This window comes from Falco peregrinus, chromosome 2, assembly GCF_023634155.1.
Source record: "Falco peregrinus isolate bFalPer1 chromosome 2, bFalPer1.pri, whole genome shotgun sequence".
Lineage (NCBI taxonomy): Eukaryota > Metazoa > Chordata > Aves > Falconiformes > Falconidae > Falco > Falco peregrinus.
In genome coordinates this window covers 81,997,446-82,021,558 of record NC_073722.1, presented here as the reverse complement: position 1 = coordinate 82,021,558, position 24,113 = coordinate 81,997,446, and the positions used below count along the sequence as shown (strand labels likewise).

Here is a 24,113-nt window from a genome sequence, read left to right as displayed (position 1 = left end):
CTAGAGCAGGGAAGCAGGGAGGAAAGATACGCGTTTCAGTTTCTTTGTCAATTAATTTTATTCTGTACTGTCCCAAGTATGCAGATACATGACACAATGTACAGTACTCATGACACTATCAGGCTTTTGACAGTGTCCCAGCGCCACAGTTCATTCAGATTGAGCACCAGAAGTTTGGACACTTTTCTTTTTAGTAATACCTCACACTTCTGAATGTCACGCTTGCGGAATTTCTTCTTGCTTATGTATCTCAGCTGCTTTAAGATGACATTTTTAGTCTTGGTTGGTCACTTCTTCACATTCTTCATCTCATTTAATAATAATAGGGTATTTATTAGCAAAATAAGTCATTATTATTATGCATTAATATTTAAATTTAGTTATCCTTTGTATCTATGGGAAGTAATAAAGCAGTTTATTCTACTGATTACAAACTGAAGCACAAATTAAGATCAAGTTACCAAACTTGTATTGCTCCAGATTAGCAAGTAATTCAGATGTTAAAAATGAACACTGAAGTCAAGGCTTAGCCCTTCTCAGATAAATATCTTAAGTATTGTTCCAAAGAACATACAATGCTTTATATAGATGCCCAAATCCTGAAGCATTACTAACCACAACAAAAAATTAGACATGGTTTACCCGCTCTACATCTTCTGGAAGGCAGTTCAGCCACCTGATGCCAGCGCTCTTCTTTAAAATCATAACATTCAACACTGCGAATAGCCTTTGGTGCCTGTCCTCCAACTACCATCATCAACTAAAAGGGAAACAATAATATTTGTTAGTTATTTGCATATATGAGAGCACCTGAAAGGTAAAAAAAAGTGCTAAAAAAATCAATCAAGCTTCTGTACAAGAAATAACTACAGGACAATTCTCCTAAAAAAGAAATTTATATCTTGTGAACTAGGCAAAATTTGGGTGGGGTTTTTTTTGTTTTGTTTTTTCTTGTCTGTCATTTTATTTTTAGTGGGTTTTTTGTTTGTTGTTTTGTTAAAAAAAAAAACAAAAAACAACATATGCAATTTGTAATTATTGTGCCCAGAGAAAATATTTGAGGTAGAAAAGCAGGAATCAATTAGAATCTAGGTAGAGCTCCCACAAATGAGGCAAGTTCTGCTGTATCTTCACATCCTACTCTGACCTCAGGTCCCAGAATCCAGTGTCTCTGATGTTCAACAGTACTGTGACTATCCACCACAGAACAGCATTAACTGGTTCCTTTGACAGAAACATGCTAAATCTGCTGAATAGAATCTCCTATTCCATTATCACAGTTGCCATAATAGTACTCTGAAAATAAGATCATCTCTAACGTTTGTTTCCACCCAAAATGAAATAAAGGCATTATTTAGCTAAAAATTGCATAAAATGCCTCAAACCAGAAGACTCAGTCTTTGTTTTGATTGTTTGGGTTTTTTTAAAATAGGTTTACTTCCCCATAATTGTGTATTTCTCAAATGCTGAAACACTTATTAAAAAATACTTATTGCTAGGGGAGGTAGCGGTCGTGGTGGTGGTGTGTAGGTGGGAGACTAAAACATCTATGCCATAAGTAGTACAGAGGATGAAGCTGATCACTTGTTATATTTTTGTGATAAATAATTCTGGTACGAAAATTTTTACTGGAATATGCCAAGTGACAGTCATGCTGTCATGAAATCTTTTAAAATGCAGTTTGAAGAAATAAGTACATAAGAAAAACAAGCGTCTTACTTTTGGAAGGCTAGCAGGTGTTCTCAATTTTGTTCGAGTGCTTTTCATCAATGCTCGTTGCTCAGTTGGCAGCAAGTGATACTTCATAGCTTCAATGAGGTAATCTTTACAAGCACTGCTGTTCTTAACCAGTATTTCCTCTTCAACTCTCTGTTTATTAATAGAAGTTTAACAAGGTCTGAGCATATTAAGGAAGCAAATACAAATCACAATCTGAACTGTAATAAAGCCTGTGTCATATCACACAAATGCAAATTAATTATTTAGATTGTCATTTAACCACTTAGACACAAATTTATGTGATGGCAATATGCAGTCACTAAAAATAAATAAAAATCAGAAGTTGATTCTCAGTTAGTAAGTTAAAGAAGCAGTGTTAGGCAAGGTAAATCACTTTTCTTACAATCTGGCATATTTCTTGACTTTTCAAATACAGGAAGTACAGAACTCTGGGGGGGGGGGGCAGAAGTAGCACAGACAAATTTAACAAATTAGTAAGCCACCCCACAACAGACAAGAGCAGCAAAACACCCAAAAACCCAAACCAAACAAAACCCCAAAACAACCCACACAAAGTGGAGGACATTTGCATCACAAACACAGAATTTCTAACCATAGTACCTACCAACATACTACTACACCTACTAACCAATGTTAATAGCAAACTCATATTTTCAATGTTAAATATTTATCCCGACACCAAAGTATTCAAAATGAGCTTATAAAATTTGAAAAAATGCATTATATTTGAACCAGGTAAAGGAATGTTTCCTTTGTCATTCATTCCTAAAAAACTTAAACAATAGATGCAATTCTGAGGTTGAAAATTCCCTTATGAAAACAAAACTTTTATCAAAGATCAAATTACAAATGAAAGCAAACTGGATCTCAGCAAATTAAATCATTCAAATTAGTAGTGTGGTATGACAAGCAGACAACCAGACAGATAAATTACTTATCTATGTCATCCTGTATGTGGCAATCCCTCATTTGACATTCCATGTATGTGCACGTGCATATATGGTAATTGCTGTCTGTTTATTTTTACTGTCAGTAACACACTGCATTACCCTGTTTAAATTTTAAATTATCCATCTGACATTAAAAATAAATAAGTGGAAATGTTCACGTGCAGAAGAATTAGTATTCCTTTTTGCTTACCTGAACTAAATATTCCCGGGATAGCAAAGGCAGCCGAACATGCTCCATCAGGCGTGCCATTAGCTCCTGCCTTACATCTTTGTCATGGTTTACCCACGCTATCACTGCTTCAAATACCTTCCAGAAAACAAACAAACGCAAGTCCCTTGACTTACAAGTTCATAAGTATGAAAATATCAGTGTGCCTCCAAAAATAGTTTTTGCTTATACTAAAATTCCTAATGTAAGAAAAGACAACAGCAATTACAGCTCCCTGTGTTCCTGTATTTATCCACTACAAAATTCTGAAGATGCACGAGCCAGTCTCTTTTTGTGGATATCTACTGTGGATAGCCGTGCTACATTGACAAAATGCACACTGTAATTTCATTGACACTGAAAATCCAATAAAACTAGGTACACAAGCAACACAGCAGCTGCGATATTACAATCCTCATACTTTTCTGCATTTCTTGGGAGAATCAGCCTGCCACATCATCATTCAAATGACTTGTCACTGCGTCTTAGGAGAAGCCTAGTTTCTTCTCTACTGCACAGCAGCTGTGCTAGTTTTGGCTGGGGCAGGGTTGATTTTCATCCCAGTAGCTGGTGTGGGGCTGCGCTCTGGATTTGTGCTGGAAGCAGTGCTGGTGACACTGGGATGTTCCCTTGCTGCTGAGCAGCGCTGGCACAGAGCCGAGGGCTCTTCTGCCTCTCACCCCCCAGCGAGCAGGCTGGGGGGCACAGGGAGCTGGGGGGGCACAGCCGGGACAGCTGGACACAGCTGGCACAAAGGGTGTTCCAGAACATGTGGTGTCACGCTCAGGATATAAAGCTGGGGAAGAAGGAGGTGTGTGTGGGACACACTCAGAGTGACGGCGTTTCTCTTCCCAAGCCACTGCTCCAGTGACACAGCCCGGCTGTCCTGGGGGTGGCTGAACGTCACCTGCCAATGGGACACAGTGAATGAATGCCTTGCTTTGCTTTGCTTGCGTGGGCAGCTTTTGCTTTACTTTCCTTACTAAAATGTCTTTATCTCAGCTCATGAGTTCTTTCACTTTCACTCTTCTGATTCTCTCCCCCATCCCACTGGGGGGAATGAGCGAGCAGCTGGGTGGTGCTTAGTTGCTGGCTGGGGTTAAACCACGGCACAGCTCATCATACACTAGAGCATTTAAACCTTAATTACACTCCACAAAAGCAGCATCACGTGTATCAAAGTGACAGATAGATCTGGACCTTCAGGGTATTATGGGAACAGCAACATGACTTTGCTAGCTGCAGTTTAGGCAGAGAGTTCTTAGAATCAAAATTTCAAAAGTTTTAACACAAAACACTGCCCAGCCATACAACTCAGTTTTCAAACATGCTTTTGAACACAATTTAGCGTCATTTGAACAGAGGTGTTAGTACAACTATATATGCCTTAGAAAAAGAAAACCAACACATTTTAAATTGATCACAACTGGATTCAAGAGCTCAAAATGAACACGACTACAGCCTGAAAACCAGTAGAGGTTCAAAATGGTACACTGGGCCCACTGAAGATCACAGTTTCAAAAATGGCTCTGGAAGAATGAGATCTAGCTAACGCTGAGCCAATACACACTTAAACTCAGGTTTGGTTATACGGAGCTACCTAACCATCTCCTTTGCAAGCCGTATTTGTTCAGGTAGGCTTAACAGCCCACATACACATACAGTTTTAATTCCTTTGTGGGACTGATGATGATGATGTTAGTGGATAGCATATACTTGCTTTTCAAACTATTTTTGAGTTATTTATCCCTTGAAAAACCAAACTCCCATGTATGTGACTCACAGCATGTGTTCTATTTGTTCTGCTTGAGGATGAGAAGGAATTTCCATTTAATTCCATTTTTTCAAAGAACAAAGGGTTATGTGATTTTTAAGAGTTGAGACTAATATTCATCATCAGACTGACAACACTTTTGGGGAAAATCCTTTAAACTTGAGCACAAAACATGCCTAATTTCACTGAGGAAACAAAGAACACATCCAACTAAGTGTACAAGTGCAGTAAAAGCAAGCTTACCCTCTCACCCAAAAGGATAAAAAGAATACTGGCGTACAGATGGTCTTGCCTTACCTTCTCTTCTGAGGCAATTGTGAGTTTGTCACTGGATATAAGACTGCACACCTGCTCTACACCAAGATTGAGGTATTCTTCACTAAGTACAACATCAGAAAAATGCTGTTCTGTTTGGAGGAAAAGAAATATTCTAACACAGTGCAAAATGTATCCCACTACAAGTATTAAAGCAACAGAGGAAAAAATAGAGGAAAACAATTCAATATGCATTCTATTTTGTCATATCTAGAAGTAACACCTTAACTTAAAACATTTTATATAGGGTAAAGCTTGGTCTCACAATTAGCTTTCATATTTAAAGACTTTAAAATAATTGAAATGTTAAAACCCATTGCTACTTTTAGTATAATCATAGCAATTATCATTTTCAGCATTGCTTCATCTCAGCACTTGTCCTTGACAATACTTTAATCTCATTTTGCTAATTTTGTAGAAACCAATACAGCAAAATATTTCTATAAAAAGGATATAAAAATCATAGATTCATTTAGGTTGCAAAAGACCTTTAAGATCAGAGAGTACAACCAATGATCCAGGACTGCCAAGCCCACCACTAAACCACATCCCTAAGCACTGCACCTACACATTTTTTAAACACCTCCAGGGATGGTGATTCCACCACCTCCCTGGGCAGCCTGTTCCAATGACTGACCACCCTTGCAGTGAAGAAATTCTTCCTAACGTCCACTATAAACCTCCTCTGGTGCAACTTAAAGGCCATTTCCTCTTGTCCTGTCACTTGTTACCTGGGAGGAGAGACCGACCCCCACGTGCCTACAACCCCCTCTCAGGCAGCTGTAGGCAGCAATGAGCCCCCCCAGTCTCCTTTTCTCCAAGCTGAACACCCCGGTTCCCTCAGCCGCCCCTGACAAGACTTGTGCTCCAGACCCCCCACCAGCCTCGCTGCCCGTCCCTGGACACGCTCCAGCACCTCCCTGTCCCTCTTGCAGCGAGGGGCCCAAACCTGAACTCGGTACCCGAGGTGCGGCCTCACCAGTGCCGAGCGCAGGGGGACGGTCACTGCCCTTGCCCCGCTGGCCACACCGTTTCAGCCACCAGCCAGGACGCTGCCGGCCTTCCTGGCCACCTGGGCACCCTGCTGGCTCCTGCCCAGCCGGCTGCCAGCCAGCACCCCCAGGCCCTTTCCCCCCAGGCCCTGCCCAGCCGCTCTCCCCCAGCCTGGAGCGCTGCGGGGGGTTGCTGTGACCCAAGGGCAGGGCCCGGCACTGAGCCTGGTGGAACCTCGTACAGTGGCCTCGGCCCAGCCTGCCCAGACCCCTCATACACCCTGTATGTTTTTCAAAAACATATTTTAAACCTGTAGTTCAACATGAATAGTGGCTGATTCATTAGACCTACCAGCAGTGTCAAATCAAACAACAAGCCTGGATCCTGTTCCACCAGTCAGAGCTTCTCCAAGGTCATAAAAATATTACGTATCACAATCTCTACAACATGTAGAAGGCGTGTAATTTTTACTCAGAGGGTTTTTTAATGCCTCAAAGTAAACAGAACTGACAAAATTTAATGGTTTACTTGTAGAATCAGGCATTTTATTTTAACATAGAGCATTTATCAAGTAGTTGTTCAGTTATTCAGTTGTCCTCTCCCTTTCTTAAAAATAAATTTTAAGCCATTCAGTTGCTTAAAAAGTAGCTCCATACAGTTAACTTATTTTTCCCCTCTTCAGCTATTCTTATAGAAGTTAGATGGGACTAGAAGTTACTGGGAATTCAACAATTAATTCAAAATTAGAATATGTAGAGAAAAGTCAAACATATTCAAACTAAAGAATTTTTAAAAAACCTTTTGTATCACTCCACTAGTGCTACTATAGTTAAGACTCCACACCTGACAAACTGTCTTCAGCTGTTCAGAAAAGTTAAAGAATGCTGAATGCTTCCAGCATAAGGAGTCTAAATTTCTCAGGTCAACTTTGTAGGGTACAACAGCTTTTTCACACTGTACTAAAGCCTAGAGAGCATAAAAAGATAAACTTAACACAGTATAATTCTCATCCTTTATCTAATTCAGCATTCTGTTCCTTGAAACAGACAACACAAATAGCTTCAGGCAAAAGTCCAAGAATATATACAAAAAGCACAGCAGTAACACCTCCTCCCATAAAGGTCTCACTATAATCATGAAAGATTAGAGACTGCTAGCCCGCAGAATGACATTTTACCTTAACCACATTTCACTAAACAATGAGTTCAGCGAGATACAGTTCAGTCCCCTTGAATCCTGTTAAATTAACTTTAACACTTTCCTGTAGTAATAATCCCAGTCTCATTGAACAAAAAGCCCCACATCTAAACTTAACACCCAGTTTACCATTAATCAGTTTTTCATTTAATATCCCCGTGTTCTAATGCTGAATACATAGTAGGGAAAGCCACAGTCTGTCTACTCAAAATCATTCATTATTCTGTATTCCTTTTTAGCCTTCGTCTCCCAAGCCCTGCCTTTTCAGTCCCTCATCCTACCAGCCTTTTCATTCATGCAATCGTCATCACTACAGTCCCTCCAGTTCTGCAGCATTCTCTTACGATGGATGGGTAATATTTTCTGCATTATTTCAGGCAATGGGAAAGAAAGGATGAGGAGAAATACTACCGATTTTTATAACACCACCATTATGTCTCCAGTCCATACAAACCTTTGTGTAAGTTTGCTTTTCAGACTACCTATGTGCAGTTCCTTAAGCTGAAGTAGAATTTTCTGAGGTACTTTTATTGAAATAAGTATCTGATGAATTTTACTACTTGCATATGGCAAACAGAAATTGAGAAAGGTAATTTACATAGATTACCTTTGTGATAAACTCCAAATTTCAAGTGACAGTGCCACAAAACAGCAAGCCTGACTGTACTCGGAAGCTGAGCTAGGAAGCAATACTCATACAAGTCTCAAGCCTGAGATTCAGAAGCTTTGTTCACCTTCCCTTGAGAAAGCTGATCCAACAGTGGATCACATCCAACAGGATACACTTCGTAAACTAGAAATCTCCGTTGATTTTATAGACTTGTATGTAAAAACCTTGCCTTATCAAAGTTGATTTAGATTTATGACACACCCCAAACTGGAAGAGATCCAGCCTCTAAACCAGAAGAGTAAAAGTTGAGAATTTTCGAAGTAATACAATGAATGGAGGTTGCCTTTTGTTTTCTTGCCAGAAAGAGAATTGTAGAAGAAAACCTGAAAAAAAATAGTACTTGAACAAAAACTAAGACTGCTTTACTGGATGCCAGCACCTGTCTTAAAGCACAAAACAAGGCACATGACCAAGAGAAGAAAGAAGTGTAAAAAAAAAAAGGAGAAATTAAAACAAACTACTCAGGCAATAGCTACAAGCTCAGGTTCTCTAGCAACACCAGGAAACAAATCCTCAGCTGAATGAATTACAGAAAAAAGAGAAATTGGAGAGTAGATTGCTATATGAATGTTAGTCATCAAAAAAACAGGTAAGGTGAAATCACTTGTCTCTTAAGAACCAGATCTCTTGTTGTCAAGGAGACCATCTTAACTGATTGATAGATAACCTTTTGGCAGAAGCCAATTGAAATTACAGCTAAATGGATTATTCAAAATAATTAGAAATTGAAAAGGAACAACGAAATACAAAAACACCAATTAAATCTCCCAGAGGAAATTTATTTAAAGCTGTTCAAATGTTGCAGACAGAAGGCATTATTTTATTATATATAAATCTAATGCTTATGAAATTCAAATTTTTGCTTCCTTTTGACAAGAAAGATATCAGCATCTTTGAAATACTATGATTCAAAAAATCCCATTTTGATCCTCTTTATCCAATAATTAAGACAGAAAAATAGTATTGGGGCTGTGTGGGCTTTTTCTGCAATCTGCATTAGGATTTGTATTATCTGATCTTACTGCTCGCATCCGGAAAGCTTCAGTAATCTGGAGATATTAAAATAAACATCACAAAACTTATGACATGATTATTTCATGCATCCCTCCCCTGAAAATTCTCTAGTTAGCTTCATTTCTATTTGGTGCATTAGGTAACATTTTCTTCATTAACATCTCCTAGATAAGCCAACAGATAGAACTGGAAGTTGGAATAGTTGCAATAGTAGGCTGGAAGTATTCATGAGAATAAAAAACTTATTTTTTTTCCAAATCAGAGTTTTCCACACAGTGTGCAACTTTGACAAATTTGTATTGGAATCCTGCCCCACTTCTTGCCACTTTACCCAGACATTGAAGCCAGCTGGCTCCAGAGTCAGGCAGCCTGGAAACAAGCTGGCTTAGGAGCTGCAGAGGCTTGGCTCCTAAATTCCCATTTCCTAAGCAAGTAGAATCCTACTTTTATTATTATCAAAACTAAAATCTGCCTTTAAAAACCGTGTCTTCCTTTTTAGGACATTTCTAAAATAACTGTTCCAATTGCATATGAAAAACAGATTTTCACATTTTCGCAACCGACAGAGACAGCTTCTATCTGAACAGCTAAAGATCTGTCCTTGCCTGCCCTGTACCAGCAGGATGGGACTTCAGCTTCAGGGATAAACTAAAAGAACAAAAAGGAAGTTCTAAACAACATGAGAGGGGCTAGTAACAAAACATTTGGGAGTACAGTAAACAATACCAGTATACAGAGCACAGGAGAGTAACAGGAGCTGTAAATGTACCACTTTTTGGTACTTTTTCATTATGGAGTCTGGAGATGTGTATTATACATGCACAGAGCAGCAGCAAGCACTTGACCTACCTCTTCTATCCAAAAGGCACATAATCTTGCTGGCCAGAAAGACGTTGATGCTAACTTTATATTTCTCAATTACATAGGAAGGAAAGCTACATCTGAAATCTGCATGGGACATTTTATGCTATACACATTTGTTGATTAATTCACAAACACTATTTCACTCCTTTATATACCTACAGTCAGACCTCCCCTGCTTAATTGCCTTTACTAAATGGAATAAACAAGTACAGTAACAAAGGTCTGTTGAAGTTCCCTCGGATTAAAAAAACTTCCAATGAATCATGGTGGCCAAAAAAACCCAGCCTGTAACCCATCTTCTCCTTTTTATTATATGACAGTGGCTGTTAGCAGTGTTTGTCTCTCTGTATGACACTGCCATAGACTGCCTAAATTTCTGTTCCATCATTAATAGGCTTCAGTCATTTTCTAACATTTTTCTGAGGTGTTCCAGCAGCTGATGACAGTTAATATCCATTTCCAGAAATCTTTTTAAGATTTTGTACACTTTCAGAAATCTTCTCCCAAAGATCTTCCCAAAGCCACATTAACAGGCATGAAGAACATGGCCAGAGCTTATCAGTGCCAGAGGCTGCAGCTGGAAAAAGGAGAAACCCCCTCATATTCCCTAGACCTTTTAATTACAATGTCTACTAGTGTGTGAAGCAATATCACAATTGAATATATTGAGTCTCATAAGTGTCTTTTGTCTGGTTCAGGCCAACTATTTCTATTCTGCAGAACAGATGATGATATTTTTTATAAAATAAATGGAGTACCTGCATTTTTATGACACAATAATGCTACAAAACTAGCTGGAACCTTCCAGAAATGTAGCTTCTTGCTGAACTGATAAAGTCTTGGTTTAGAGCAATGCAGAGAATGGGAGCTTGGAAAGATCTACACCTTACATCCACTTAAAAGAACAATGGCAGTTTCTCAAGCAGATGAAACAAATATATTAGCAAGAATTCATTCATTTAATTATTGCTGCAATTCAAAATGTCACATTGTGATTGTTTTGGCTTGGGACATAAGGGTTTTGCTAATCATTTAACACAAGGCACTGGTCAAGCAGGAACTCCAGCCTTATTACAGAGGGTTAGGCACAAACCCTGCCAGTTGGAGAAGCAGCAGAAACTAAACATTGCAGAACCAATTTTTTTTTACAAAAATCTCACTCACTTGTTAATTTCATGCTTAAATAACTGCTTTTGAGAACACCATGAAATTCATAGCAGCCAAGGTAACAGCAGCATAGCAACAGACGTTGCTACTCAGAATAGAATCATAAGAATGATTCTGCTAACTACATCCTTTCAATCTCATGCATACCGAGGAAGGTACACAAGAATAGTCTACAGACATGCATGCTTCCAAGCCTAGTCAGAGCACCAGAATCAAGAATGCTGTATCCCACAGTTAAGTACAACACACCAATCCCTGCTTCACAACACGTGGTAAGATTCCCTAACGAAAGTTTCAACATCTCCTCAGCACAATGCTAAAAGCCAAGAAGGTTTGCTGTGTAAAGCTGGTCTTCAAAAGATACTCCCTCCACAGGTAATCCGGTGTTTCCAAGCCCTGTACCAACCTATGCGGGGAGTGCAGGTACACTGTTATTCTTTGGTTATAACTATGTCAAGAAATAAGCGCTGAGCCAGTGTCATTCTAGTCCAAGCTGGCATACCCCTCCTCATTAAAAGGCTTTACCAACCTATCTTCGGGTGTCCCTGCCTGTGGCAGGGGGTTGGAACTAGACAACCTTCAAGGTCACTTCCAACCTAAATCATTCTATGGTACCATTAGGACAACTACAAAATGCACCTTATTCTCAGGAAAAATTGTTATTTTTTACACATCCTCTAAGCATGTGTAAGATGCATCCCAGACAAAAACCAGGATGGACTAGCAGCGTTCATGCCACATACTCTTCACACACGAAAGGTGAGAGGCCTCAGCTGTACATAGTCCCTAACAGTGCAAGTGCGACAGGAACCAGAGCAGGACCGCTTGTTGGACCATCATGAGAATAGGCAGCCCCTCAGAAAATCAAATTTCAACAAAAGCTCATTCCAAGTAATCTGTATCAATTGTCCACAATTTTCAGGTCTCTCCATAGGCATCACAGATGTATATAAATGACTCCAATTATAGAAATCTCACGCCCTGCTACAGGAGGACGAACCTCACCATAGGATTATGAAACTCCTGTTTTAGTAGAAGCAGGATTTTTACTCCCACTGGAAGGAAGTTCCAGAATTTCACTTTTCTAATAACTTCTGATCTACGTTGGCATCCATTTCTTTATGCCATCACTGTCTATTAGCAGAAGTATCACCCTGCCTCTTTTTCGTAAGTATAAAATAGCAAGTGTAACAAAAGAAAGACTGGGAGAAGTCCAAAAAGCATCCAAATGCTTCTCTAGCAGGGAAATATTTTCACTGCTTTTTCAATCTAATAATCCTATTCTGTACTCATTCTAGTTTCTGGAGCCCTAATCCCAAAACGTCTGTTACTGGGAGTTAGCTGTCTGTGATACAAGGCCTAATTCTGAAAGGGCACAGCCATGTATCTGTGGATCAGACTTTTTTTTTTTCAGCTGTTAGAAAGTCTTGACAAAGTACAAAATGCTATTTGAGATAAAAAAACCGGGGGGGTGGGGCAGGGAGAAGCTGTGATGGCTGAGATACAGGCAGTAAGAAGCTTGAAAATACGAAAAACGTTGACCTGGACAGGTATAAAACTGTACAAAAGAAAACCAGGGAGTCAGCAGACATCCAGCAACACCAACAATCAGCCCGTTTCAAGGAGAAATGAAGGCCAACCTTTCCTCCCTGGACGCTTTTGCCAGGAATACTGAGCATGCTGGTGCTCAGCCTAGTAGCGTGCAAGTCCCACCTAGGACCAGCAAACAGCTTCCTTCTTTCCACTTGCCTGCATCCCGCTTGCAGAGTCTCTCTGAGCACAGGAAAGGATGCCTGAACAAAGTGAGCCAGAGAGGGAGCATTACATGCTGGACACAGTTCCTGAGCTGTCCGGCACATTTAACCAATATTACACTCAAGGTCTTGCCAGGCTTTTAGATTTTATATTTCTAGAAAGTAATCTACAGAAATAGTAGCTTCAACTACTAAATTGAACAAAGATTATTTAGAAGTAACTGAAGTAGTTTAGAAGTAACTAAGGCACAGTCAGAATAAAAGTTGGAAAAAATAATTTAAAATTCAAAATTAAGCAACAGCTATACCAAAATGTGTTCCCTAAAACTTTAAATATCTGAACATTAATTCTAGTTAATAAACATATGCCTTGCTTCCTAGCGCATAAAAGGTCATATATCGCTTTTGGGATTTGATATTACTCAAAGAAAAAAAAGATTTAATTAAAGCTTTTTGCATAATAGTCTAAACAGAGTTATTACCAAGTCATTCAGTCACATACACATTAGAACTTCTCAAGTAAGACACGCATTACAAAAACTAGTACTTTCAGAAAAAAACTGAATAGCTTTTGAATTTTTTAAAATAGATATCTATATTATTTGATTACAATTTCACTAGACTAAAACTTCTGAATATAAATGATTTGTATACCTTAGTTTCACACTTAAGACAGCAACCAAGGATTCTGTTGACAGACACCTGATCATATGAGTTTGCTGCATTTCTGGTTTTCCCTTAAACACCCATACTTGATAGAAATACTACAATCTCCTGTAATTGTGTTAAAAAAGAAAAATCTATACTGGAAAACAAATTTTCTAGAAATTAAGGCAACTGAAAGCATTCATCAAAATCCTTTTTTTTTATGAGGTCTAAAATTACCCAACGCAATAAAAAGCCTATTATTTGGACCTAGACATATGAATTGAAGCACTTAGTGCTCTATTTTAGGAAAATCTTCAGGTTTAACTCTCTACTAATTGTTAACGAAGCTAATTGGCCACTGTACATTTTAGAAAATTTATGAAAAGGAATACAATCATGAATTTTTTCTGCAGCCTTATCAGGGCATTTAATTTTTAATTCTCTTCTCAGTATTGCTCTTGCACTAAGCCTGACAGAGTGCTAGGGATTAAGGAAGGCAGCACAGAGAGTGCAACGCAATGAAGTAGCTCACACCCTGACTATACACAGCACATTTATCTCAGGAGTAAGAACAGAATGTGAATTGCCTTAAAATTTAACACACAGATACAGCAAAAATACAGTAGGAGTTGAGCTGGCAGCTTGTGGTACAGGCCAGCAGGACTCCAAGAATATGATGACAAAAAAAGAAGCATAGACAAGGAAAGTGCTTTCTGGAGAAATCTGACAGAAATGGGAAAAGCTTGATTATGGAGGACAGAGGAGGTTAGTTGCAAGCACAAAAGTAGTAGAGAGATATTAAATAAAAGGTTCAGGTGAGGGTAATTCTGCTGAACTGGAAAAGCCAAGGATGAGAGGCTGGAATTTGATCCAGGGGAAAAGGAATATTGCAAAAGCAGTAAATTGACCTTTGCCAACAAAGTTATGGCAGAGATAGACTTACATTGCAGCAGAAGGAAAACATGGTGTAGAGCAGACTTGGTAGGGAAGAAAGAAAAGAGGAACACGCAACAGAGTAGGTGAGAGAAAATGGCAGAGGAGAGAAAGTTGTCGAGTTTACAAACCTGAATGACTGGGAGAACACTGAAGTCACCAGTGACAGAGGAAGACAGGGAGAAGGGAAAGATGTTTAGATGGAAAGCAATTCAGTTTTGCTGAACCTGAAGTAGAAATGAAACATTCAAGAGACACTGAAAAGACAGGAAAAGGTCTGTGACTGGCAGGCAGTGCCCGCTGCGTGTAAGAAGGCATACCCGCGCGCTCCCAGCTGCCGGCACGGCGGCCTCGCCATTTCCAAACACTTCTGTCCGACTGAACATTCACTGCCAAAGCGCTAATCAAACTATACTACTCCACTGGCTAGTAAGTTAAACCCTATAAAAGAGGGGGGTTTGTTCACTACAAAAAGCTTCAATTAAAAAGTAATTCTTCAGTGTAACATCTTCAGTCTCCACTCAAACATCAAGACCACAAGGCACTCCACACCCCACCAACAGCATGATCGCTACTCCAGTGAATTAAAAGCCTTAGTTTGGTTACAGTGTTATGCTACAAACTTACAAGCTTACACAATGTTTCATTTACTCTTTAGCAATCCACCTTTTGCAAGCTTTTTTGGCATCAAGACCAGTCAAGGTTTTAATCTGTTATGTTAAAAGTTACCAATTTAGTAATACACTCTGAAACTACACATATATCAGTTTCCAGCAGCAGAAAACGGGTTTGGAAGAAAAAAAAAGGAAAAAAAGGATTTTAGCCTTCGCAGAACCATAGAAACGTAAGCTAGAAAGAATTTCAAAGCATCTATTTTTGCATACAGATGTGATTTAGATCAACTTAAATCAAAAGTTACTCTATTTAGTTTTTTCACAGCTGCCTAACAGTTGCCAGTCCATAACATCCACAGACAACTTGCCTGATCTGTGTAACTTTTACAATTAGATTTTTTTCCTTAATATCTGAAACAACTTTAAAAATACCTCACAAGTTAAGCTTACTCAGTCATTTTTATGCACAGGAAGATTTGCATTCCTTGTCCTCCTCACCTTTTAGTTTCTTGACTGAAAGGACTCTCTTCTCTCACAGACTTCCTTGGATTCACTTCAGCCTCTGCATCTATCTTAAAGTTCGCTTCAGTATTTTTCCACCTGAGGCCTGACCAGCATGAAGAAAAAGGGAATTGCCTGCCTTGTCCCCCGCCATACAACACTACTGTTACTACACCATAGAATCAGAATTGCTTTTTCATTTACAACAGCATACATAATAAAACCCTAATTTTCAAAGATGTCAAGACTTGCCATGAGCCAGTCCTCTTACATATACAAATAACACTATTTAAGATGACCATGACATTGTACTTTTAGCCATAGAATTAAGAACATTTTCCTTCAGAAAAAAAATGAGAAACAACCCAATGGCAAGTGTTCTTTCAAGGAAAGTAAAACTTCGTTGGCTGTACAGTGGCTATACAGTGAGTTAGAAGATGCACCTCTATCTACTTCGTGTCAAGGAAGAAGAGCGAGACTGGTACGCTTTACAGCTCAGAATTTCAAGTCTTGGGCTAGATGAGTAGGATCTTCAGAAGACAAGCTCGTAACACAGTATTTATGGCAAGTTTCTTGCTTCTTTAGCCAGTGCAGTACAGGGGCTACACATAGCTCCCCTCCATGCCCTTATCTTCTTTCTTCCCCTATGTACTTCCTACAGACTTCTGCTTGTGCCAGAATTTTAATTCTTCTTTCCTGATTTCCACACTTAAGTGATGGTGCAAAATTTTAAACAGAAAGCTAGCTTCTTTCTGAATTACAAATTGCTTGGACCCTGCATGGCCCTGATAAGCACAAAGGGACAGCATCTTCACAGCCTACTGTAACTATGTTCCAGCCAGGAAACTTCATTTCTCTTAAAGACATTCATATCAAAAACACTCTTCATCAGAAGATACATGTCTGCAATACCCTGGATAAAATTCAGTTTCCTCTGGTTGAGATTGGGTGGGCATCAAACCCGTATGCGTGTATCCACACAGACAGATACCAAGCTACACGCTATACTAATGGTAACTTGCCTGCATATGTGTTGGCCTTGTTCAAGAGATCTGTGCACGCGTGCATGTCAGCAAAAGCACGGATCCCTAAGCAGTTGATCGGATGAAGCTGGGATTCCAAAAATTCACAGCAAGTCCTTTTCACATCCTGCAGTTGCAAGAGACCAGCTGCTGGGAGCAGTACCTGTAAGAAGCAAGCAGGTGTTAATATCTCAATTCAATTTTGAGCTTACACAAGAGGATTCCCAATATTAATACAGAAAACAAAAGAATCCATTAAAAAATTAAGACTAAAACAGAGAGGACAATTTCAGTGTTATGCAACTGAAGAACTTTAAACCCAACATAAACATGATTTTATCTCCCTGCAAATACCGTTTAAGATTTAAAATAACAAGCAGCACCTCTATGAACACCATGTTCACTGGAAAATCATTCCATAGATTATAATTTCTCACACTTCACGTAAATTCTTCCCAATATTCATTCACAAGTTCCCTTCTTACTGTTCCCAACACTCCATAATTACATCTTGTTTCCACACCTTCAGCATTAGATATTTCTTTAAAGCAAAGTTTTCTAGACCATGATAGAATATGTAAATCTTGTTTGCATGCAAGTGCTGGACATTGTACCACTTTTTAGCATCAATAATAAGCATCTTCATGCAATTGATTCCAGCACAGACTCAACTCAGCTTCCAAAGAAGTCTGTGACCTTCTTGGAAGACTGACAATTCAGGAATTTAAAAGTCCGAACATACAAAATATTCTGTAACTCATTAAAAATCTGTATCAGTAAGGAATTAGTCTAAATTACTACCTGTCCTTCAACTTTCACAAAGCAAGAAAAAGTAAAGAGGAATTTAAAAATCTCTATCATATACACCTTATTTGCTCACTAAAACTTAAACATGAGATTTAGGTGAACTATAATTGTGCCTTTGAGTGAAATTCCATCCTGCTAGCTAGAATTTTTTCTTCACTATATTTTACTTTTCTGTGTCTTTGACAGCTATTTTAATGAGACTTCTATTTTAGAACACTTAAGTGTGAAATTAATGCTAGCTTGCATCTTCAGTGGATGACAAGTAAGATTTTAACACAGAAATCTTGCAACTGTTCACTTACATATAGAGAAAACATACACTATAGGGCTGCATCAATAATAAGTAAGCAAAAAACACATTAAAGACAACAGCTGCACAACTCTTGTTAATATTTGCTTTTCATTTAAACAATTACCTGGGCAGAATTAGAGAGAGTCAAACAAGAAGAAAACGGGAAGAATAAAGAGAGCTGGAAGAGCACAGTAAAACGATTTAGAAAACTGTACCATGTACTACATGGAAGCTGCAGAAAATACTTCTAATTTATTGCCCTTTGGAAGAAGCTTTAGTCTTACTGTCTGTAAAATAATTTGCCATCATCTCTGTAAGCGCGTCCATCTACTTGGCTTCTAAAGAGCTACTGTTACTGTTTACTCTTTAGACTTTTTTTCTTGAAATAAAGCTAACAAGTATGACCAAACTAAAAGAAAAAGGACTTCAGTTGATACAAACTTGTAAAGCTAACGTTTGCTTTAAACTTCATTTTTTGGTCCCACTTCTACTATTTATGGCTGTTCCTCTCCCTTAAACTTGCCATGTATGAAGCCTGCTTGAAACCCATCTTTCTATTCCTCAAAATATTAATCCCCAATTTGAAGCAGTAATCCACTAAAGCATCTGTTTTACACATACGGCTTTCAATATAGACAGCAAAAAGGAAGGATCATACATTTAACAAGAGTTTCCTTTTAATGCCAACTGTTAATGAAAGAGAAGTGAAGGAAAAACACAAATGTGATTGCAGAGAGACACAGACTGCTGCTAATAACTAACTAAATAAAATAGCTAAACTAGTTTAAATCTCTGAAAATACCAAATAAGTCGACAAAAATAAGCAGAGAAGATGCGTACGTAATAGGCACAAACATGATAAAGTCACATAACTGAAAACAAATCTAGTTAGCTTAAAGGTTACTAATGACAAGGTTAAAACAGTACAGTGAACTCATTTCATTTTAGCATGTTTATGAAAATGTAAAAATAATGTTACTAATAAAATTTCTATTACTAGAACTAAAGTATGATTAGTTGTAACAGTGAGTAGGTAATTCATTTGACAGTGAATTCTAGGCTAAGATATGTTCATGAAATTACATACCAAAAAATCAAGGCTAGAAATATAATACAAGTATTTATTTGCACAAGTCATCCGAATGAAGCAAACAAGGATTAATATTTTGAGGAATAGAAAGATGGTTTTCAAGCAGGCTTCATACATGGCAAGTTTAAGGGAGAGGAGCAGCCATAAATAGTAGAAGCGGGACCAAAAAACCTGCTTACAAATTCAGTAATTCAAACACAGTCCTAGGTAATTTTAGGAATGTTATCAGTATAGTTGAGCAAATAACTCCGAGAACAATCCTTGCCTGCTTAAATGGATTCAGTAGAAAAGTGCAAATCATCACCAAAACAGTAAACAAAATCAAAAGGTGCAATTTGAGAATCGTATATGCAGAAAAGAATTTAAGATTTGTACGCCCAGTCACACTGAGCCACTTGCTGGCTCATATGTAGAGTCAAAGCAGTGTTACAAGAACAAGATCACTCTTCATTATGCAATATTTACATCTGTTCTTAGATGATTGTAATTGAGTTTGTAAAGTTGTAGATTTAAATACAGTTTAGTTATCAAACGATAAAACATTTAAATCTAAATCTATTTACGTGTATTCCACTACTAAAAAAGATAGGAGAGGCAAAGTGCATCAAATTTATACAGTGGGCTTTGGTTCCTAGGCAACGCGAGCTGCAGTACCATTCAGCCATTTCCATCTGCACCTATAGAACCCTCAGCCTGGAGCTGCAACAGCCTGCATTTAACAACACTGTTTCATCACAGGCAGATTGACACTGCTGAGGCCAGGGACAAAACCACACAGGGAAAAAAAGACCAGAACAACACAAGCTCCTCTCAAACCCATTATAAAAAAGAAAAAAAAAAAAAAAGAAAAAAAGAAAAGGGCTACGTTACAACTGGACAACTGCAGTACAGATGAAGTTTAACTGCTGCTGGCTAAACGGGTGGGCTATCACTCAGATTTATTTCCAAAAATAGCCAGTAGGGGGTGTCCTAACTTCCCTTAAAGATCAAAAATACTTGAATATGCATGCCGCTCTGTACTGCAAGAAATACGGGGGGGGGGGAACATCTCCAATTGCTTATTCTATGAAAACATATCCTCATCACAGCGGTGGCTGTTTTAATAATAAAAAGCTTGAACAGATTATTATTACAGATGGCAAGTAATAAATTATATATTCTCTTTTTTGTTTCAAAATTGTGGTGATGAATCTTGGAACGACTGCTGGATTTCCTAAAGCGGATAATTTAACCCTTAAAGGTCTGACAGCTGTTCCCTGACTGCGCCCTCCTGGCTCTCCTCCCTGCAGTGGCACTCCTGTTCCCACAGCTGTGTGCACCTGCCCTGCCACATCCACCTTCCAGCCACCCAGACAGACAGGACTGTGAGCAGGCACAAGGCTTAATTTTAAAATCCACCTGCAGGTCACCTGCAGAGTCAGGAGGGATCCACTTAAGGCCCTAAACTCAGGTCCCCATTTCCACCGGAGTAGATTCAAGCCCTTCAGAGTAACTCGGACCACCAAGCTGCACCCCAGGCTGCTGCCTTCTGTTGTGGCCCTTCAGGTACGTGCCAGGCGTACACTGACTGAGGGTACTGACCTTGCCTGCAGCTTTTCTCCCTCTTTTTTTTCCAAACAGCATCATCGTGCCGCTGCTTACCCTTGCAGGGCTGGCTGGGCATGCCTCCCGTGACCACGCACATAGTGAGCCCTGGGGCGAGGTGCAGCCAGTGCAGGCAGGTACATCCCCAGCTGCGTGACCCCTGGGGTGCAAGGATTACATTTACAACTGTCTCGGGGAGACACAGCAACCAACACGTCCCTACAGTGGAATAAGGCTCAGGGGAGATGGGCAAGGGTGATGAGCTCACGGAAGAAACACAAGGAACGACCAAGCGGTGTTTAGAAAGCTGAACTTAACACAAGGGGGGAGTGGACGGTAACCTTTATTTTAGGTATACAGCTGTACCACTGAGTCACCAGGCTGCGTAAACAGCCTTCTCTGAGATAATTAGTAGAGTGTAATGTCTTCCCCAGGTAGCCAGAGCAGCAGCAGGAGAGGCACATATGTAGCTCAGCCCAACAAAAAGTATAAAAACTGAACACAGCCAACAGAAGGAGCTCTGAAAAGAGCAATGGGCTTGGGTTGGCTTTAGCCCACATCTTTCTTCCTGGTGATCTGGGGATGCCCAACATCCTGACAGTGGGCACAGAGACACCAGTAGTAGGAATCACTTTTGCATGTTGATCCAAATGTACGTTGCAATTACTATACTGCGCTTGAGTTGTGACTTCAGTACGTTGCTGTATCTCTCTGCTAAATCAAAACGCAGCCCTATGTAGCACCAATTATTTTCAAATCAGTAAATTTTATATAAAATATTAAACCCTCCATGTGGAATATATAGAAGAAGCTGGCTAAGAGAAGCTGCCCTGGAGTGCCTCCACACCAGAGCTCATCCTACCCAAAGGCTGCCAGATGACCTAATGGGAATCCCTTCACAGTATATTTGCTTCACAAAGTTCAGTGCCACACTCCCTTTCACACAGCCCCTTGCTGCCACAAGCTGGTCCCCCTTTATGCAACACAAGCTTTTACTAACTGTCCTGCTAGTTAAGAATGGAGGAACTAGTCCAACAGAAAGAGCCACACCAAGATGATCAGAGAGCTGGAGCATGTGATATTACAAGGAGAGGCTAAGAACACTGAATTTGTTCCATAAAAGAGAAAACAAAGGGGAGATCTTATTACTGTCCACAGCTACCTAACAGAAGGGTATAAAAGAGTGAGCCAGACTGTTCTTGAAGATGCATAGTAGTGGGACAATAGGCAAGTACGAACACAGGAAAATCTAATTGGAAAAAAGGACTTGTTTTGTTTCTTATTTTAAACCATGAGGGTAGTTAAGCCCTGGAAGAGGTTGCCCCAAGAAGCTACAGAATCACCACACTTGGAGATACTCAAAATTCAGTGGACAGGCCCCTCAACCTACTTTAACTGGACCTGCTTTTAAAAAGTTAAACAACAAGTAAAATTTAAATTGCTTAATGCTTTCTGCGTGCTGATTTAAATCAATAATTCCCTAATTTTATGTAAATCCATGCTATCACCTTTGCACTCCTCTTTGTACCAGTAAGATTCTCCTAGCCAGAACATATTGTGCTACCTGCAGTACGAAGATGTTTAAGGCAATATTTTCATCTCCACTATTTTTAAATTTCTTGGAATTTCTTTAAGATTTCTGTCATGAATTCTTGCCCAGATTCAAATTGATACCCACCAACAATGCTTTAAGATCAGTATAATGCCTATATGAAAATAATGAAAGAACATATTGCAGGTTTTGGAAACAAGATCCCACAGCATAAAAAAAATCCAAATTTCTCAGAGCACTGAAGGACTTTGCCAGCAAATAAGCCAATAAAAATCAAAGCAATCAAGAGAAATTAATAATGTGCTGTTTAAAACAGAAAAAAATCATTCTTTATCAGAGGGGAAAGAAAACAAATTTGTAACATTAGGCAAGAGGCTAACCTAGGAAAGCAGACGTGAGAATCTGAATGCAGTACAATGCAACACAGAAGCACACAGGAGAGCAAGTTACATCCTTGCTAATTGCAGATATTCCACATTTTGAGTTACAACATTAAAATGAAATCAATTTCAGAGAGCAGCAGTTATGTTAATGCCTGTCATAAAACAAATTTTGAGGAAATACAGTGAAATTTAATCTCTGAGGTTTAAATAACCATGTTTAAGCAAACTAGACTCCTTCATTTGCTGTTCATACTATCATGGCATAAGGAAGAAAGAAATTAAAATAACAGTCAAAGATCATCCAAATTATCTTGGTTTTTTTATTCTCATCTACATGCATCTGTGCTGTAATTAAAACTGGTTTGTAACTGAAGTGTAGTCTTAAGGTCTAGTGAAATCATTCAGCACTGCACTGAAATTATGCCATTTGGGAGTATGCATACAAAACCACTAAAATAGATACAAATATTTTAACACTTGCTTCTGTGGAATAAAATGTGGAAGTTCCAACTGTGGAAAATTCAACCCTGCCAGCATTTCTATACAAATAACATGTGCAAATTAAGTGTACTGTTCCAGTGTTAAAATACACAAATAAGATACTGCACTGGATTTAAAGATGCATGAGCTGTAAGTTTAGAACATGATACCATGTTATCTCATAAAATATACCTTCTGAGTATCTTAACATCCTTGACTTCATAGGCTATTGCACAGTGAAAACTTGACTGTATAAATGTACCCTTTAGCTTAATGAGCCCCATCCAATTAAAAATCAGGTGCAGGTGGCAGTTTTACAGTATCAGAGGAAGGAATCAGGCTGCTAATCAAGATACAATCCTATTCCTTCACATTCCCTTAGTACTAGAGATAAACTGAGCACTATTTCAGTTGAAAAGCAGAAAATAATCATGATAACTTAATATATTGAATGTCTGACACGATCTAAAAAATACTAAGCAGCTCCTGACTTGGAAAGCAACATGACAAATTAGAGTGGAGCGTAAGGAAAAAGTAACTGGTTTACACACCTGCTTTTTAACCAGCATCACAATCTGTGCTCGAGTCCAGTTAGTGACATGCAATTTATAGGAAGCAACTGGTTTGCTCCAAAATTGGCTTTGGAAGAGATATCACTTTACAAGATTAGTCTGAATGAATTACTAATCAATTAAAACATTTGGGGTGGGGGTGTGATTTCTTTGTTGTTTTCTTGAAAGGGGTAGGTGTGGAAGTTTTGGGAGGGATTTGGGATGCAGTCAGGGGTTGCTGAAGTGCAGAAACAAGATTCATGACGCAAAGTAACAGAAGGGTCACTTTAATCAAATAATACACTATAATTAATGGTGTCCATCTGATCTACAAGGGGGAACTATGCAGTCTTGTTTGGCTTGAGCGTTCTCCTACTTCTCTACCAGAAGAGTGCCCTAACCACCATGTAACGGCACATTTTGGCACAAGCCTCCGCACAAAACAGATTGATTTTCCATTCTGATGGTTATTTTTGTTAACTGTCATGAGCTTAGCCTTTCATATCCTCTTCTTCTGTTAAAAGATACTGGAAATAGAAATGAGACATTGTCTCACTTGGAGTGAAACATTCTTGAACCTAAAATAATTTTAGCTAGAATTTTAGCTTTCTCTTTCAGTGAAAAAAATGGTAGACATTTTGATTTGATAGAAATAGAGCTTTTGAATTGAAGTTTGGTCACTGATTTAAGTACATGTCCAGTAAGTCATCCAGAAGGAAAGCTCAGAATCCTTTATCATACTGCAATTCAGTGCTTAAAAGATTATACAGCTGCATAAAAATACCTTCACATTTTCCTAGGGGCAGGATAATTTAAACAAGACTAACCAGAGTCTGAACAAAGCCACTTGCTGCTGATACTGTCATTCAGAAACTGGACAATTTATTCTTCAACTTAGCTGAAGTGCCAACCAGTCAAATAATATATGAAGTTCGCCTGCAGCAGGATTAAAAGCAGCTGAAGACATTAAGTAGGCAGGATAACATAACTCACACTATGTGGTCTTCGAT

The 24,113-nt window shown here is 38.9% G+C and overlaps 1 protein-coding gene across 5 annotated transcripts in view; it reads right to left on the bottom strand.

Annotated features, from left to right (window-relative positions):
* KLHL2 (kelch like family member 2) overlaps positions 1-24,113 on the bottom strand; it is a 61,584-nt gene that overhangs the window by 8,254 nt on the left and 29,217 nt on the right. For 4 of the 5 annotated variants that reach the window (XM_055795697.1, XM_055795700.1, XM_005230499.4 and 1 more), the window contains 5 exons: positions 16,365-16,527; positions 4,970-5,079; positions 2,881-2,997; positions 1,720-1,869; positions 643-760 (listed from right to left, as the gene is read on the bottom strand). In XM_055795697.1, the coding sequence (XP_055651672.1) occupies positions 643-760; positions 1,720-1,869; positions 2,881-2,997; positions 4,970-5,079; positions 16,365-16,527 (658 nt within the window). The remainder of the gene's footprint in view (positions 1-642; positions 761-1,719; positions 1,870-2,880; positions 2,998-4,969; positions 5,080-16,364; positions 16,528-24,113) is intronic. The other variant, XM_055795699.1, reaches the window with a different exon arrangement.